General features: G+C 35.9%; 1 protein-coding gene across 1 annotated transcript in view; it reads left to right on the top strand.

Moving 5' to 3' along the window:
* Positions 1 to 14,816, top strand: part of LOC129253763 (RNA cytosine-C(5)-methyltransferase NSUN2-like) — a 32,600-nt gene extending 17,784 nt beyond the window's left edge. Inside the window, exons 12-19 of the mRNA XM_054892187.2 lie at positions 2,337 to 2,455; positions 2,994 to 3,339; positions 4,982 to 5,071; positions 7,008 to 7,143; positions 10,791 to 10,868; positions 11,997 to 12,135; positions 12,606 to 12,648; positions 13,251 to 14,816. Coding sequence (XP_054748162.2) covers positions 2,337 to 2,455; positions 2,994 to 3,339; positions 4,982 to 5,071; positions 7,008 to 7,143; positions 10,791 to 10,868; positions 11,997 to 12,135; positions 12,606 to 12,648; positions 13,251 to 13,581 — 1,282 coding nt within the window. The 3' untranslated portion in view covers positions 13,582 to 14,816. The remainder of the gene's footprint in view (positions 1 to 2,336; positions 2,456 to 2,993; positions 3,340 to 4,981; positions 5,072 to 7,007; positions 7,144 to 10,790; positions 10,869 to 11,996; positions 12,136 to 12,605; positions 12,649 to 13,250) is intronic.
* The last annotated feature ends 3,591 nt before the right edge of the window (positions 14,817 to 18,407 follow it).

The following is an 18,407-nucleotide window of genomic DNA, read 5'->3' as shown; positions in this document are numbered from 1 at the left end:
CACACACGCCGCCGTAACTCACCCCATTGTCTACACACCGCGTCCGCATACCACGCCAACTCGTTTCCCGCCAAAAACCGCCGACCCACGCACAGAGCGCCACCTACGACGACAGCCCGCCGTGACCGCCGGCCCAGCGCTTTCCCCCACGTCCGCACGAACGTCATAAGTACCGCCGCACGCCAAGCGAACACTCACTCCTGAAGACGGACAGTCAACCTGCCCGAAACGTCGAGTCTCTCTACTACTCACCATCTCTACTCGCCTACTCAAGCCAGCATCCCCTCATCGGCTCTAATACTCAAGCTGTTCTCAACTCTTCAATCCTTCCTGGTTTACAGTCCTTTTCAGGACTACTCACAAGAAAGAATACTCTACTCTCAAATCTCCACTTTCTCGCCTATCCATTTCTTCTCTTCTTCTATCCACTGTTTCTATGACACTACACATGGTGTACCGTAAACCACATCAGCGATTGATATTGTGTTTGTCATGTGATTATTTCCTCATTGTTTCCCAACACAGCGGCGTACGATACACAAAGACTATGTCCAAAGTCTTGTTTTATAATTATGGGAAGCCAAAAGTGTCAAACAAATTTTTACATTACATGTTTCCCCTCAATACTGATATCCTTCCAAATTCTTCAATGGCAAGGACAACTATCTTATTTATCATCACAGACAATTAAGAATGATTTGTGAGTCAAATGAGCTGTTCCATTGCACCTCTTCTGTCACAGATTTATGTCACATTTGGCTATCCATAGTTAGACCACAACTTTTTGACCAGAGTTTGAATTAAACCTGATGTCAGAATAAGGGCCATTGACTCAATTGCAAACATAGAAATCATATAAATCAACATGAATTGATATTGTTTTATGGGGCGTTGCAAGAAACTTGCAAGTGATCGCAAGTCAATTTTAGGTCCAAAAATCAATTGAAATTTGTGCATTACATTGTGAATATGTGATTGATTGATTGATGGCCTGCTTCTTGCGTCAAGAAGTATAAATTGATTTCTTTAGTTAGAATTGATCCATCACTCATAAATGTGCTTCTGAAATTTGCAATTGATTGCAAATATCTTCTAGCAACACCCCCTTAGTCGTATATTTATTTCTTTGTACTACGAATTTCATGTTTGATTTATCCCATTTTGATAAGACATTAAGAAATAAACTTTGTTGGCATTCTAATTGCCACAACATTCTTTTGCCATTTAAAAAACTGTCCTGTCATAACTGTACAAACAGTGATGCTAAATTTCCCAATCCAATTGATGATAGATCCAGCACCAAGTAAAATAGCATGATAGTGGTAGCAGTCAAGCTTGCTCCAAAAACACCTGTTTACAAAGACTACACATCATTTTACCTTTGAATATCTCATTCTGATATAATATCTTTCCCTAAGACCTCATTCCCACAAGGTTTCCGTCCATGTATTAAATCATGTGCTACAGATTCTTGTAGGAAAGAATTAATCACTGAGAAATTAGCAGAAAAAGCATGACTTTCAGATAGGCATGTCTTTTCTCAAACTTCCAAGTTTAATTATTACGCTTTCCCACTTGTGTTTATCTGTGTTGTTGATATTCAGTATACTCTATTTTCAGTTAGTTATTTCACAACATTTGTTGTACTTGTCCTATGTCAGAATGTACTCGATCAAGATCTATGATGATTCTTCTTTACCTAAATTGTCTTTCGTTCAAGATGTTTGGTCACTTTGACTGCTTGAACGGTCCTTGGACACTGTCACACAGGTATAAAAAAAAATATTTACAAACAGTGCATCCCAGACAAAGAAGGAAACAAGGATTCCCATGTTTTTCTTCTTCAAAGGAGAATGAATTAATTTATTTCATTTACATCATTAAATTCAGTTATTTTTCTATATTTTGATATGTAATATGAGACAAACACTTCACGCATTACTGAGCAAGACGAGTTTGAAATCTTAATGCAAAATTTAGGTTGCGCAGAAAAATTGAGCGAGATTAGTTCATGATACGACGACCATGCTTATTCGACAATTGGCTCATTGGAATTTCTTTTGTATTTGTTAAGTTTCTCTCACTGATATCTGAAATTAGAGTGGATTCAGATTCACACATGAGTTTCTGTGCAAATTGTTTCTGACATGCATGCATGATTTGCTACACTTTTGGTCTCAAATTAAAGATAAGATTCCACTTATACCATAAGTGTCTAATTTATAGTAAAAAAAAAATTAGTAATTGTGATATCTATCTCTTAAAATGGGTATCCTTCTTTGTGGGATGCACTGAATTATGTACTTTTAAGTATTTCATTTTGCTTTTTTCTTCAGTGTTCGCATCCTACCCCATCATCAAGACACGGGAGGCTTTTTTGTTGCTGTTCTTCAGAAGACACGACCACTACCTTGGATGAAACAGGACAAAACCAATGACAAAGAAACCTCACAAGGTACGTAACCAACAGTTGGTTCAGAAACCCCATTAATTGCTTCAGAATAATGAGGCCAGTTCCTCAGTTTGTAACCAGTGCTCATGAAATTTGTCACAAACATTGGTCTTGGAGTAAAGACATGCAAGACCCAATTTTTCAAATGTGTTGGAAACTGTATGGTCACAGCATTTGGCAGGGATGACTCAGTGATTATTTTAGTTTGGGAGTCAATGCCACTCTGTGGTATTAATTATGAAATTTATTTGAACAGAATCCAACAAAATTACCATCAAAGTGCCATTACTTTTAAAGAAATAAATGTGTCAAATGTATTGGATAGAAAGTGAGGAATCGCAGAGTAATAACAAAATAAGCCAGCCACTCCTGTTCAACAGGGGAAAAAATAGATTTTAAACTTACGACTTAAGACAGATTTTAGACAAAGTGATATTGAATTTATTAGCATTTCACCAAAATAGTGATTTAATGCTGATGTTGTAACTGAAGTTGCACTGTAGCCATCTTTTATGATATCTCTCCTGTTGCTTCTCCTTAGATGACATCTCTTTTGACCAGCCATCTGAAGCATTGGAGACCAGTGAGGATGTGTCGTCTGCCGTAGGGGAGACGAATGAATCGGATGTGTCGTCTGCCGCAGGGGAGACGAATGAATCGGATGTGTCGTCTGCCGCAGGGGAGACGAATGAATCGGATGTGTCGTCTGCCGCAAGGGAGACGAATGAATCGGATGTGTCGTCTGCTGCAAGGGAGACGAATGAATCGGATGTATCTTCTGCTGTTACAGATGAACCAACCGTGTCCTCAACTAATGACACAAGCCAGGAGAGTACAGAAACAGACAAATCTGATAAACCAACGGATGCCAATGGTTCTCAAATGGGGTTGGTCTGCTTTTTTCTTCATTGAGCTTAAAGTTGATATTCAAGGTCACTGTACACAGTGTTTCGAAAAAAAAGGTAACCAAAGTTCAAAGGCCAGCAATATCAAGATTAAATGTTTTATTGTTTTGATTTCATACTACAATGAAGCAACTTGTCAATTTTGATTTTACATCATGCTTGCATCACCATTGTCACAGATCACAGGGGTAGAGATTCTCTCAAAATTGAAGGGTACAAAACATACCTTTTCCAAAATTTGGTTGGTAAAGTACAAAACCATCTGTCTGTAAGTTTGTGGTTCCACGGTTAGTTCATTTTTTGTAAACACTGTGTTTGATGAAATGCTATCCCATCAGTTAATTTCTTATGAGTGTCATCTACATGTCCACTGTCAAGATAAAGCACATCAATCTCATGCTGAATATGTGCCTGCAAGTCATCAAGGATATGCTAAACAGAGATTGCCGCTAGACACCAGTCATGTAACATGACATTCACTCACAAAAATTTAGTGGAGGGGATTACAGTTGCTGTAAAATAAAAGGAAGAACTGGAAAAAGATACATCAGAGTTAGTTTCTTAATTTCATTACAAACCAAAACATGGAAAAAATATGTTCGTACCTTTCATGGTCAAAGGACCACAACTCTGTAACCCCTGACAAAATTGGCAAAGTAAGGTCTAAACTTAATGTTCATGAGCTGCATAGTATTATAGCATAAAAATCACAAGAAAAAACACATTTAATCTTGATATAGCTGATTCTTTGAACTGGGGTTACCTTTATGTTTTTAGAAACACCCTGTATAAAATTATCAGATAAACTGGTTAGTGATATGAGTGTGAATAATCGATTGGTTGGTCCATTGATTTGTATTTGTGAGTTGGTTGGTATGTTGATTGATGGAATGAATCTTAAAACACATCTATTGATTCTATTTGATTAAGAACAGGCACATCAAGAGTTCTTATATAGTGCTGCAGAAAAGATGCTTGTTTTTAATTATATAGTTTCTGCACTATGTTTTTGTTATGAATAATTGATTCCACTCTGCACTCTTAATGTCCTTTCAAAATGTTGCTTACTTTGACTGTTAGAATGGCCATAATATAATGTAGATATCAAGGCCCGTATTCTGAAGTCGGGTTTAACTTAAACTCAGGTTTAAAGTTGTGGTTTAAGTATGGATAGCCAATTGTTACATGAATCACTAACAGTAGAGATATCATATTTCAGCTCATTTGGCTCTTAAATCATTCACAATTGTTGTAGGAAGTATAGATAAATGATTGTCTTCACCATTGAAGAATCAGGAAATAGCACAGTAAATATAGAAGTATACAACTCAGTAAAAGTGTTGACACTTTTGGCTTCCCATAATTTTAGCACAGAGTTAGACCATGGTCTAAGTTAAACCCAACTTCAGAATACGGGCCCAAATGTTTAACTTTTGACATGGTGGTTTGGACTACTTTTTATCTGACTTCTAATTTAGGATTGTTTCTTAGTGGTTGAATAAAATCAATGAACATCTTATTGGATTAAATGATTATGATGATTTTCTCCATTCTGTTAGTTTGTTATGAATATAACAATAAGTTATTATCATATTCCTTTTGTTTCTTCAAATTGGCAACACAGACCTCCATCCAAGAAAGCAAGGTTTACAATCTTCAGGGAAGATCCTTTTGTCTTCTTCAAGGAGGGAGAGGATGTCTGGCCACCCATCAAGTAAGCTGATCCCTTTCATACTAGGATTACTTAATCTGCATAGGGATTAACTAATCAATATCATTCTATGGATACTCTTACATAAAATATGTTACAAAGCCATGATGGCTTGACTAAGGTATAGTTTGAATTCAATTCAAATTCAATGTTTATTGATATGAATCTTGCCATTGATGATGATAGCTAAGATGGATTAAGTTGGATTAGAAGCAAAATATTAAAATGTTGTTTCTTAGTAATAATTTCCCTGTCCACATAATTGGTATTCAGCATTATTCACCCTCTTTAACAAGATTCATGTAGATAGTATACCTTTTTGTCGTATGTATGGAAGGTTTGTTTGTCTGGACAAGACAGCAATTCCAGGAAATTTGCAATCAATGTAATCATGAATTGTTTGAAAGTAATAGGAGACAATATAACATTGCATAAACTCTCTAAATTATTTCTACTATTTGATGCATGTATGTTGAGAAAACCCAGATCAAATGTTCATGTTTTTATCTGATTAAGTGTTCGGAAAAATTTACTTTCTTCCTGCAAGGACCTTTATCAAATGATTTACTGGTTCTAATTATAGCACACTACATATTTCTGATCCTATGTACCTTCAATGTTTCAACACAGGGCAATGACACAATGAAGTACATGCACAATACTTTAGCTTAATGCGTGTTCTATTGTGACAGAGCTTAAGAGGACATTATTGATTTTTGTAAGATAACGGGGAGTCCTTAATGAGATGAAAGGAAGTCCTTGACAAAAGGACATAATCATTACAAGAAAGAAGGGATTATCAATTGTTGCAATGCAAAGCATGCGTTGGATCTTTACTTTTTAAGGTCTATTCTTTGTTAGGCTCTTCCAGCTTAGGAAAGTGGAAACTTTCCTTACAAAACATTCCCAGTTCGTGTTGTCTGATTCAGCCCCCCCCCCCTTATGATCTTGGTCGTCGATTGCACGATTGTGTCGAAAATTGTTACCCATGGCATAATCTACAAAACTATGAGATCAAATTCTGAAATAAACTATCATTGCTAATTAATTATGCTCACTGGCGGATCCAGGGGTGGCACATCTGGCCTGTGCCCCCTCTCCTTTGAGAGGCATAATAAAAATTTGTAATGTAAATTTGCTGTTCTAACACAAGTGTACCCCCCCCCCCCTTTGAAAGCAAAGACCTTTTTTTTTTTTTGCTTGTCAAATTTTTCGCGGACAAAATAACCTTTAATTTTTGGTGGAAACTTTTTTTTTTGCTTGTCAAATTTTCCTCTGGAAAATGTGGCCCCCCCCCTCTGGATCCGCCCCTGATTATACTATTTTATGCATAAAATCAAAAGCTTGCTCTAATTAACTAAATAATGCCCCTAAAATGCTAATTTTTAGTTCATAGTATCTTTATAGCAATTTTATCAAATGCACTATGTATTTTATTGTTTTATAAATTTCTTATGTATTTCTTTGTTTTTTGCCTTTCTGTTTTTTATTGTTATTTTTAATGGAAGTTGTCAGGGACTTTGTTTTGACCATAAAAAAGATGAAATAAAATAATTTTGATCCTTAAAAGGAAAAATAATGATACATTTATGAATTTGACTAAAAACACTATTTGCATTGGATTTGTACACAAATTCATGTTTTTGAGCAAGTTTTGGTCTGCATGTACTTAGGAAATGTTGCGTAATTGGAGAACTATGTACTCGGGGATCGTAATTTTGGTCTCAAAAGTTGCACGAGACTTGAAAGTAATAAGTCAAGGAGCAATGCGGTCAAGTGATTTTGCGCGGCAGAATTGTCGCGAAAAATGTCGAGGGGGGCTGAATCTTATTGGGGTTAAACTGAATCATGAAAACTGTGAATGTGGTTAACTATCACTTTTGTAAAGTGGCTATGAAAAGAAAACTCATTATGTTTTTGTTATCTATTTTCTTCATAGACAGTTCTATGATATGGAAGACTCATTCCCCATCACTCAGCTCCTGACCCGGTGTTATGTGGGCAAGAAACGTAACATCTACCTCACTAACAAACTCATCAAAGGAATCTTAGAACATAATGACAAGAGGATCAAGGTATGATGACCTAAGAACCTGGGTTTGTTACACCTAGATTTAAGCCTTACCTCATCCCACCCCTTCCCCCCCCCCCCCTCTCAGAGATGCCTAGTTCAAAGACAAAGGCAAGAGTCTCATGCCTTAAGTGTGTGAATTGGTATGTCTACTCCCTTCCTGCATGAAATCTGTGCCCTCCGTTGCAAAGTTTTTGGTAACTTTTTTTTCAAACACTTAACTCTTTATGGAACTACCCCCTGACGTGATGAGCTAATATTTCACATTTTATGAAAGATCAACAGTCTATCCAACTCAAAATCATTTGCTTAAAGCCTGTCTTTAGTTTTGGTAAATCCTCCTTAAATGCATCTATCACCATTCCAATTCATTACTCCATTGGTATGTTAGATGATACTTGATTAAATTTTTACCAAAGCTTTAGACTGGTTTTGATAGACCCGACACTTGACCAAACACTCTTCTCTTTTTTTTTAAATTCAAATTCTGTACCATTCCACTCATTTCCATTTGCTATTTGAATCATATAAGACTCCCTTTTCTCTATTTTTACATAACTACAGTACCTGAATTGCACATGAATATCCAACTTCTCTTGACAATTTAAGGACGTTCCACAGTTAAAATGAAATCCATGTCATTTTCACCAAACTTTGCACATAGATACTTTAGAACCTGAATATTCGAAATATGCAAAAATTAACATAGGTCCATGTGCTTGATTTTTTGCTATGGAGCTTCAAAGTTCACCCGAATGAATGTTCTTACGGATTGCGCATTCAAAAGAATTTGGCATTTTTAGACCTCGCAAGTTCACTACAATGAGTTTAAACCTCTATTACTCAGTCAAAATACATGAAAAAGTCATCAAATTTCGCAATAGAGTTAATAAGTGTATCGTTAGAATGGAGAATCTATTTATAGTGCTATTTGTTTGCAATTTTAAGTCTAACAGCACTGTCAGTTCTTAAAAATGGCGTAAAACATAACAAAAAAACCCAATCTCAAAAAAGTGAAATTTCAATAACAAACTACAAAAGTACAATAAATGCTGCACTTTATTCAAAATCCATGTCATTTTCACAAAAATTTGCAAAGTTGTAGAGGAAGGAATACCTAAGAGGTGCAAACATTAAAAAATAGGGCTTCATGTGCTTGTTTTCAAACTATCAGCATTTTCATTAGAGCAAATGTGCTTTTTAAAACACCAAAAATGCGCCAAATGCTTTGTATCTATGAGAAGAAAAAATCAAAACCACTCTACCATTTATTCAAACTCGGGGTCATATTCGTGATTTTTGGCAGCACTGCAGAGTAAAGTATTTTAAAATTGTAGAGATGTTTTTTTAAATGGTCCATGGAATAATTAAAGTTTTTTAGCTTCATAAACTAACGCATCGGATCTGCAGTTAGAGTGCAGATGATGAGAAAAATCAGTTCATACCCACAGCTAATTAATCACCTGTTCATCCATTGTGACGTCAGCGCGCAGAGTGTAAAATATGCGCAGATCATAATGCGCACAAACATAACTGTGGAACGTCCTTAACATGCATCTTTTCATAAAAGCACTAGAAAGTATGAATGAATCATTGCTATTCATTTCAGGCAGTTGCATTAGGGTTCATATATTATGATACATGTATTCTTTATCAATTATTCTGGGCTGTATTTCACCATACATGTATTTTTAGGGTAAGATGGATTGTATTAACAATATTAAAGAAGTTTAGAAGAATGATATGCAGTGTGCTCTGTATACTAGAAGAATGATGGAATTCACATCCTACTGCACTTGAAAATTAGTAGAGAGAAAGGTTGATTGTAAATACCAATGATTTTCCAAATTTAAATTAGGCTTTCTTTGTGATATCTTTACAGTAAAGATCAAGTCTTTCCCAGAATAGAGTTGATTTGAATCAATAGAGGAAAATCAAACCAGCATTTAGCTGAAAATTTCATCAAAATTAGATTTTTAAAGTTTTGCTTATTTTCACAAAACAGTTATCTGCACAACTCAGTTATTAATATACAAATGAGGGAAACATCTGTGTGCACAAACTGGTTTTGCACGCATAAGAAATATCAAACACACTTTCAGAGCGCATGCTTGCCCTCATGCTATGCACTTTCCCCTTCCATAACTCATCATACCATGTAAATACAGCCAATAAGATACATTTATATATTAAGCATGTGGTTGTTGAGTGTATTTGTTACCTAGTGGCCATGTCATGAACCTGTTCAAGGCAAAACCACATTGTTGACTTGATTTGGCATGATGACATCATATCCTATAACAGTACAGTGTCTCTTTTTTAGTCACACTTTTTCCCTCTCTTGATCAAGGAATTTAGGAATTAATCATCAGGGGATAAAATGATAAGTTCCATAAAAGGAGGTGGGGCAATTTTCCTGCATCTGTACATTTCATTTTTTATTGAAATCTAATAATTCATATTACAGTAGATAATTCATGGTGCTATTATGTAACGTCAGCAACAGTTTTGTACATTTTTGTATAAGTCACCCTTATCAGCCCCCATATACCTTTCATTTTCAGTGCTTCCATAAAAGACAAGAATAGAAAGATTACGTGATTCACCCAAAATTTCAAGTTCCTTTATACCATTGTGAATTTGGGCAAGAGCCATCCGATTTTAATTGTAGGTACTGTATTCACTAGGACTTGCTAAATTGGCAATGGCATGTGAGTGATGTAATCACTGTATTCATGTGTAAATTGGCAACTTTTCTCTCGAGGGGGGGTGTTCACATAAATCACATTTGTTTTTTTTTAACACCCCCCCCCCCATTTCAAATCATACAGGACTTGAGTGTAACAATAACCTGTTTCTATAGTTAGGAAAGGAAGTGGATTGATTGAATGCTCTGTACCACTTTAGGATTAGGTCATCCTGGGGACATTCTTACTAATGGTTCCTATGATGAATTCATTATCGTGGCTGTGTGTTATTTCAGAGTTTCAGTGTCTTCTATCCCATTTAGTTGTCTAACACCTCACTAAGACTGATGAGAATGGTAGTATTGTTTCTCTATCAGACGAATATCTCTAGTAATTAAGCCTAAATTCTGATTTCACACACCGGTAATTATAAGCCAATGGTCCTTGTACAATCAGTTCTGTCTGTGCTTGAGCCAATAGTGTTCAAATTGAGTAATTAAATTTGTATCAGTTGATATTCTAATTCTTGAATAATCACCCAAATCAAAGCTATCTTTCAAGACCGGAATCCTGTTTCATAAAGACTTTGTTATGTTATAAATCCTCAACTTCTATAGCAAGTTTATTATCAGCCAATCAAATTGAATGATTTCTGTTGCTTCAGACTGTTACTGCAAATTTGTCATAACAAGTTTTATGAAACCGACCTCTTGTCCCTGTAACTTAATGCTTAGTTACTGAGCTGATTTCTATGATGATAATGATTGATTGCATCGATTATTGTGTATAATCAATCACTATGCTTTATCTTAAGGGCCCAAATTATGCAATACATTTGCTACATGTATTTACCGAATTCCCCCCAAAATTAAATGAAAGATATTAGACTAAGGCCAAGGTATTTTTTTTATTTGAACTTTCATCATATATTCTGATGTCTTATAATTTCATTTTGTTTTGTCAGGTGATCAATTCTGGAGTGCGTGTGTTGGCCAGGAGTGATGCTCATGATGTAGCATGTGATTTCAGGTTATCACAAGAGGTAGGTCAAAAATCATGAAAATCCAAAGAAAGGGAAAATAGTTCCAGTCCTTGTTTTCTTCCACAATTTTCTTAATGATAGCAAACAGTGTCGTCAAGTTTCTTGTTTTGTTGTTGTTGTTAGTTCTGGAATGTTTGCAGAAGCAGACAAAGCAAATTATGAATCACCCGAGTAGTTGAGTTATATTTGCACCAAACTCAATCACATTGATTGACGATACTGACACAAGAAAACTTCTTTTTTACTATCACACTGTGGACATATTATATGCTGGTAGATCAGATATACCCTTTTTACACAGGATTTTCTTAGCCCCGGACTATCGCTAACCCCGTACTATCCTTAACCCCGTACTATTTTTTTTCCTTTTTACACATGCCAAATTGTGATTGCTAACCCCGGATAAGGAATGCTTGCTTTTCACACACGAAACTCGCTAACCCCGGACTAGTGGTTTTTGTCGATCATTCGTAGTACAAGTACTTCACTCGTACCTTTTTACACACGCTACAATTTCCTTAACCCCGTACTATAGGTGGGGCCAAATTGCCATTTAGCCCCACCTATAGTACGGGGTTAAGCTTAGCCCACTTTCGTTTCACACTAGCGATCTTAACCCCGTACTATCGCTCTTAGCACCGCAATTGCTGGGATAACCCTGCTTTTTTGCAGGGCCAAATAATCCCGTACTAAAGGTGGGGTTAGCCCACTTTGCAAAAATGCTGTGTAAAAAGAAAGTGGGCTAAGCTTAACCCCGTACTATAGGTGGGGCTAAATGGCAATTTAGCCCCACCTATAGTACGGGGTTAAGGAAATTTTAGCGTGTGTAAAAAGGGTATAAGTAACATACATCATCATCATCATCCTTTACATTGTCATTATCCTCCTCCTCCTCCTCATGATTATCACCATCACATTCATTATATCATAATCATCACCACCACTACCATAACCATTTTCACCATCATTATCATCCTCATCATCACCATTACCATTTTCACCATCATCTACATCATAATCACTGGCCTGGCTATCTGTTTGCTATCTTTCTGTGATAGTTCTGCTGTTAGCAATTACTTATAAATAAGCTGAAAATTAAGATTGTTACCATTTCTTCCATCCCACCAGGGCATCAACGTGATATATCCTTACATCAGAGATAGGAAGATAACCATTACAAGGGAAGATGTGATCACACTCTTTTCAGAGGAAGCACCCTTCACCAAGAACTTTTCAGAAGGCATAAGGGATACGCTGGAAAACACACGTAAGTTTCACTATCGGTATCCCTCACAAGATGGCGCTGTTTGATATCAATCTTTTGGTCAGGTTTATATGGGAGAGGGTATTCTTTCAAAGTCAGGGAAAGTCAGGAAATTTTCATTACAAAAAAAAATCATTTTACGAAATGTCTAATGGTGCCATAATCATCAGTTGCCAATTTGTCACAGTTTAAGAAAAAAAAACCAGCCTGTCATAGATATTATCACAGGTAATAAAGAATTCAACGATTGTTGTTGATAAAGAACACCACCATCCCACTGAACTAACTTAGCCATATAAGTCAGCTATAACTTCAATGGATTGCAGGATATTGACTATAATTTATGCTGTATCTCTTTTCACTGGACAAATGAGTTAAATCTCATTGATTTAACATACACTTTTCATTTGTCAGTTACGGAGTAGATGTTTGATTTTTATTTGGCATTTTTTTAATGTTTTGTTTTATATCAGCTATGGGAGCAGTGATTCTAACCTACCATCCTAAGACAAAGAGGTAAGTAATCTTTGTAAGTGATGGTGATGGTGTAAGTGATGGGGATGATGATGATGCTGAGACGGTGATGATGATGACGGTGGTGATGATGATGATGGTGGTGATGAAGATGAAGATGATGATGATGATGATGATGATGATGATGATGATGTGGATGATAATGCTGATGATATTAGCAAGGATTTCAATAATGTGAAGAATATACATGTACTTGATAGCATTATGTAGTCACTTTAATATTGATTTCATTTATTTTAATGAGGAATTTCATTTCTTTATACCTTTTACAAGATGTCATTGGCTACTCTAGTCAATGCAGTAATGCTTTATGTTTACAATGTGTTGAAACTTCATCCCCAAAGAAGGGCTTGATGCCTCCATTCTAATCTGTGTTTATCTGTTAATTACTTCCCTGGCATACACCTTCTGATAACACTCTAATTTTGCCACCATATTTATAAACGCAACTTGAGTGTTAGGTTATCTGGATCATCAGAGTTTCAATGTATTTGTTATCACCCAATAATTAGATGCAGGTTATGTGGACAACCATCTTGTTCTCACTCATGTTCGAGAAGATAACTCTTCTTTCTCTTCTACAGTGGAGAAGAACCAGACTCGTCAATCATCCTAGTAGCCTGGAGGGGGAAGACGTCCCTGCGCTCTTACGTCGCCAAGAACGACCGGCAGCACATCCTACGGATGGTGGGAGGACCGGTGGAGGCTTACAAGAAACCATCCCCACCAGTCAGGACTAACGCAGAAGCAGACAACACCTCTGAAAGGACTGAAGGAATACCAGAGGATGGAGGTGGGGATGGTGGTGATGCAGTCATGGAAGAAGATGGAGGGAATGAGGAACAGGGTGAAGATGCTACAATAGATGATGATGATGATAAGAAAGAGGAAGAGGAGAAGAATGGAACAGAGTGAGGGAATATGATATCAGAGGATGCAGGTTATATAGCTGGATGATGGAGGGAATGAAGAACAAGATGAAGATGCTACAATAGGTGTGGATGTGGATGAAAACTAAAAGGAAGAGAAGGAAATGGAAATGAGTAAAGGTGTACCAAATCCAACAGGGCTGCAAGATAAAGATGAGAGGGAACAAAAAAAAACAGCAAAGATGACAAGATGGACATTTACATGAATGGATATTGGGAAATACATAAATATGAGTTGGTGGATGAAAGCGAGTTTTAAAAAAATCGATCAAGACATTTGAGAGAGCAATTTAGAAAGGAACAGATCATATTAGAAAATTTTTAGAAATGAGATATAATTTGGAGACTAAGATGAATCATGGAAGAATGAATAGAGAAAAATGTGGGTCATGGTCTCATTGAAAATATTAAATGCTAGATTTCTGTTTCATCAGCCAATCAAATTCCTTGTTTTTAGTCGCTTTTATACAGTTATCATAATTTGTAATAAATCACATTTTAAAGCCTCGTTAAGATTTGGTAAGACAAATCTGAGCAATATTTGTTATAGCGTACTTATATTGTGAGACACATCGCCTTATGCTCATCAGCGCGCTCACTACACACTTCAAGACCCGAAATTTTATGAAGTTGATTAAAATCACAGTGATTTCATTCTGATGGCATGAGCCATATTGACATCAAAAGAAATTCATTGTGTTGACATGAGCCATGTTGACATTTTAAAAAGTGTTATTACAATGTCACTAGTGTGTTCACAAAACTTGCACATCTTTTGACCAAGTTAATAATGACTTCTATGAGGAATCTGATTAGACAACAGATTTTTGTTACCATTTTACAAAAATGAATGTTCCAAAGTCAGAGATTTTTTTTTTTTTTTTTTTTTTTTTTGGGGGGGGGGACTGATCAGTCAATGAGGTCAGTACACAGAATGTTGCGGAACTTAGTTACACAGTCTGAATCAGGCTCAATCAAACAGGTCCATGTGATGAAATCTGAATTAAGAAATAGAATCAATAAGAGTTTAAGGTTCATTTTGTTAGATATTGAAAGACTGGTACAATGAGGAATTCCAATGCATACCAAAGAAAACAATCCCAGTATGGTCATGGGCCTTGTTTCATTTCACTTGTTATAAATACTTGACATCTGTGGGAAATCTGGTATTTTGTGCATTCGTCCATCTCTTGTACCAATAAAGCAATTACAATTCTTTTACTTGCTTTGAAATTACTTTGTGACTTTGTTACGGTTCATCTGATTTGATTGCTGAATTTTGACATGTTTGTGTTGTACAGTTATGTTCAGTATGACATCTAAACAACCTGAATTATGAATGTTAATATGTGATCCATATTCAGATTCTTTCTCCCTACACAATGTGGAATTCTCAGTTGGGTCGCGTGGTCCAGTGGTTAGAGCATTGGACTCATAATCGCAATGTTGTGAGTTCGAATCCCAACTCTGCCATTGTCTCCACTTTGATAAAAAGGCCCGTCTATAACGTCAGCCACTATGACTGATTAACCTAGACGTGAAATGTTTCATAGGTAATTGGTTATATACCAGCTTGGCGTTTACCAGCAAAATGCTGTCCTGCCGAGTTCCTAGGGGAGTTACCACAAACAGAAACAGAATTGGGTTCATGAAAGTAGCCAAAAGCAAATGCCTCTATGGTATAGTGGTTCTGGTTCTTGTCTTTCTAACAGAGAGTTGTGTGTTCAAATCCCAGTCAAGATCAACGTTGATCCACACTGTGCTTACACTAGACCCAGTCCTTCTAAGCCAATCAGAATCAAGGAAAGTTTTCATTTCTGACAACTTGTCGGATGAAAATGTTGATGAAACACTCCCCAGACGTTAAAAAAAAAATTAGACAAACGGACCAAAACAGATTTGACAAAAATCCATCAAAATAACAGATCTTTAACATGGATTTTTAAAGTTTTTTTATGAGGTCACATGCAAGCAGATCCCCTATAGGTCTTATTATTCCATATTATATGACACCTAGACAGATCCTTGTCATTTGATTGGTTGTTTGATATCGTTCATTCAGCCCATTTTACAATGACGTCATCGACCGTGCAATTTTAGATCCATTCATCGTGCAATTTTGGATCCATACGATTTTGTCCATTGCACTCGCGCACCGAGACTGCATCTACAGGCACCAGCAGTGCGCATGTGGTAATGACGTAACAATCAACAGACCAAACTCGCACTGCATGAGCATTTTTTACATCAAAATTAATAAATTTCATATGAAAATAAAATCAATTTTTAGGTGTCATATAAACCAACTAATGAATGTTTTTTTTATTCGTGCAATGGACAGAATACTTCATTCGGTGAAAGATGAAATAATGATCCATTCAACTCGGCTACGCCTCGTTTAATGGATCATTTAATCTTTCACCTCATGAAGTATTCTGTCCATTGCACTCATAAACATTCATTATTTGTATAAAATTCCACCTTGCCAAGAAAATGGACACAAATTTACATGTACATTCATTATGTCATCTTGGAATTATTATTACATGACTTATACTTTCAGCTGAGTAGTTCTGAAGCAGTACTGTGCATTAACTAATGTAAAGCACTGCGTAAAGGATGTATCTCGGGCATACCGAGATGGAATGAAATGGCCATATAAAGAACACTTGTGCATTCCTTGGCCTTATGCTGACATAATTTATAATTGTTTCCTTTCTAATGTCATAAATACATGTAGTTTGTTTTATTAAACTTAGTTATCTCCAGACAGCCAATCAGATCTTACCTTTTTTGTGTCAATCGATTCGTTCAGCTTCTTCCTGTTTGATTTTTTTTTTCTGTTCATGTTTGCATTTGCCATTGATTAGTACAAGTTGAAAACAAAATTGAGGGTGTCTGTACCCCACTCCATTTCTCGATGTTTATAAAACAGTTTATTTTCAATGCCCCTTTTATTCATATCCTGATGATCTATTTCCATTGGTTTTTGTGTCATTCGTAGAGATCTCCTTGATATTCATGACTACATGAGTCTGCAAGTTTTTCAATGAAAGATGAATATGCCATTTCACATGGGTAAAGAAAAATATGGAAGAGGTCTTGTGATCCTATAAATAAAGTCATCCACTGCTGTAATGATAATGATGAATGGGGTAGTTCCAGGAGACACCAAATTTGTCACAGAAATTGTAGTTTTTCATAATTTATTGTTTTACATTTCTCTCCTCAAAACTTTATTTATAGCCGATTGTTTGTCCAATTAACATTCCAAATCTCTATAAATTATCGAAATTGTCAAATGCTTGTTTTCTTCCCTTCAGATTTTTTTAAAATTTTGCTTATAAACCCTAAAACTTTTAATTTGAATTTATGAAATGTACAACTGAAAATGAAATGCAGCTTTATTTTCAGCCAATTAGAAGCTCAAGCGTGATCTTTGAGCAACACATGCCTTTACTAGACACCCATCTTTAGATAATAATATTAGTATTGTGTTGATGAATTTTATAATAAAATAAATACAATTCATTACACTTTTCAAATGTTGTAAACTTCTTTTATCAGTAACAATCGCCCTACCTGAAAGACCAAGGCCCCCTTCTAACAAAGAGTTACTATTGACCCAATCAACCACAACTATGGAAAGCCAGCAATATCAACATCTAAAAAGCATGTGTGTTTAGATTATTTTCTAGATATGATGTACATTCATTTCTTTAAGAATTCAGTGTACTTCTTTGTTTGTAAAGGACAGTGCAAATATCCTGTGGAAAAAAATCATGCCATTGATGGATTTCCATGTAGTAGATGTTGATCGGATCAATCGTAACTCTTTGTAAGGGGCTCAAGTGGTCCCCAAGAATAATTTGTTTTTAAGAAATAGAGGCAAATCCTACAGGCATAACCCTGAAAATTTTATGAAAATCGTGTAGGCCTATGAATATACAAAGTTATATATTAATGTTTGCTTAATTTGGCAAGTTATACATGTATGCATACCCAGGTCAGTATGCAAATGAGGGACCCAATTACCTCACCCACTCGCTCTTTATTTTGTTTTTGGTATATCATGAAATACAGGCAAAATATCTTGGGACCACAAAATCATTTCAAGTTAGGAGAAATTTGACCCAGAAGACGTTAACATGTTTTGCTGATTCTGGTCTGAAATAATGCTTTGAGTTAGGCAATTATTATTAGACATATGGAAGGTTGACTTATGCGGAGTCTACTATACTTTAATTGTTTCCTCATCATAATGTGGAGTTGATATTGTTGAAAACCTGTAGTGATTCAATGAAGAGCTTCTTTATTGTCAAATAAGCAAAAATTGAATTATTCCATGCAGATATATAATAAAACACACTGTACCAAAGAAACAGTGTTTGACATTTTAACTCTCATTTCCATATCAATTGTGTTGTGCACGTATTAGTTTCATGGAAATAAGCAGTATCTTATTATGTCCCAACTTATTTCACATCAGCATTATGCTTGTTTGATTTCTCTGTCAATTGAAATCAATATTTAGATTGGGTAGATGTGACCTTTAAGTCATGATCATCCTAGTACTTGATTCCAAGTATTGTTTGTTTGTGGGAGGGTAGGGGAATGAAGACTCACTTATAGTTACATTTGGAACATAGATAAATCATTCATGTCATGACATGTGTATAATGTAGCACTGACTGTAAATGATATCAGTTCAAAAAGAGACTTTGGATTCAATTGTATTCCTCATCTATTTTTTGGTGCATCAGCTTACCAGACATGCCAACCCTATTTGTTCCTCTTGTTTGCTACGAATAT

Source organism: Lytechinus pictus, chromosome 2 (assembly GCF_037042905.1).
Source record: "Lytechinus pictus isolate F3 Inbred chromosome 2, Lp3.0, whole genome shotgun sequence".
In the NCBI taxonomy this organism is placed as follows: Eukaryota; Metazoa; Echinodermata; class Echinoidea; order Temnopleuroida; family Toxopneustidae; genus Lytechinus; species Lytechinus pictus.
This window is presented reverse-complemented; position numbering and strand designations above follow the sequence as displayed.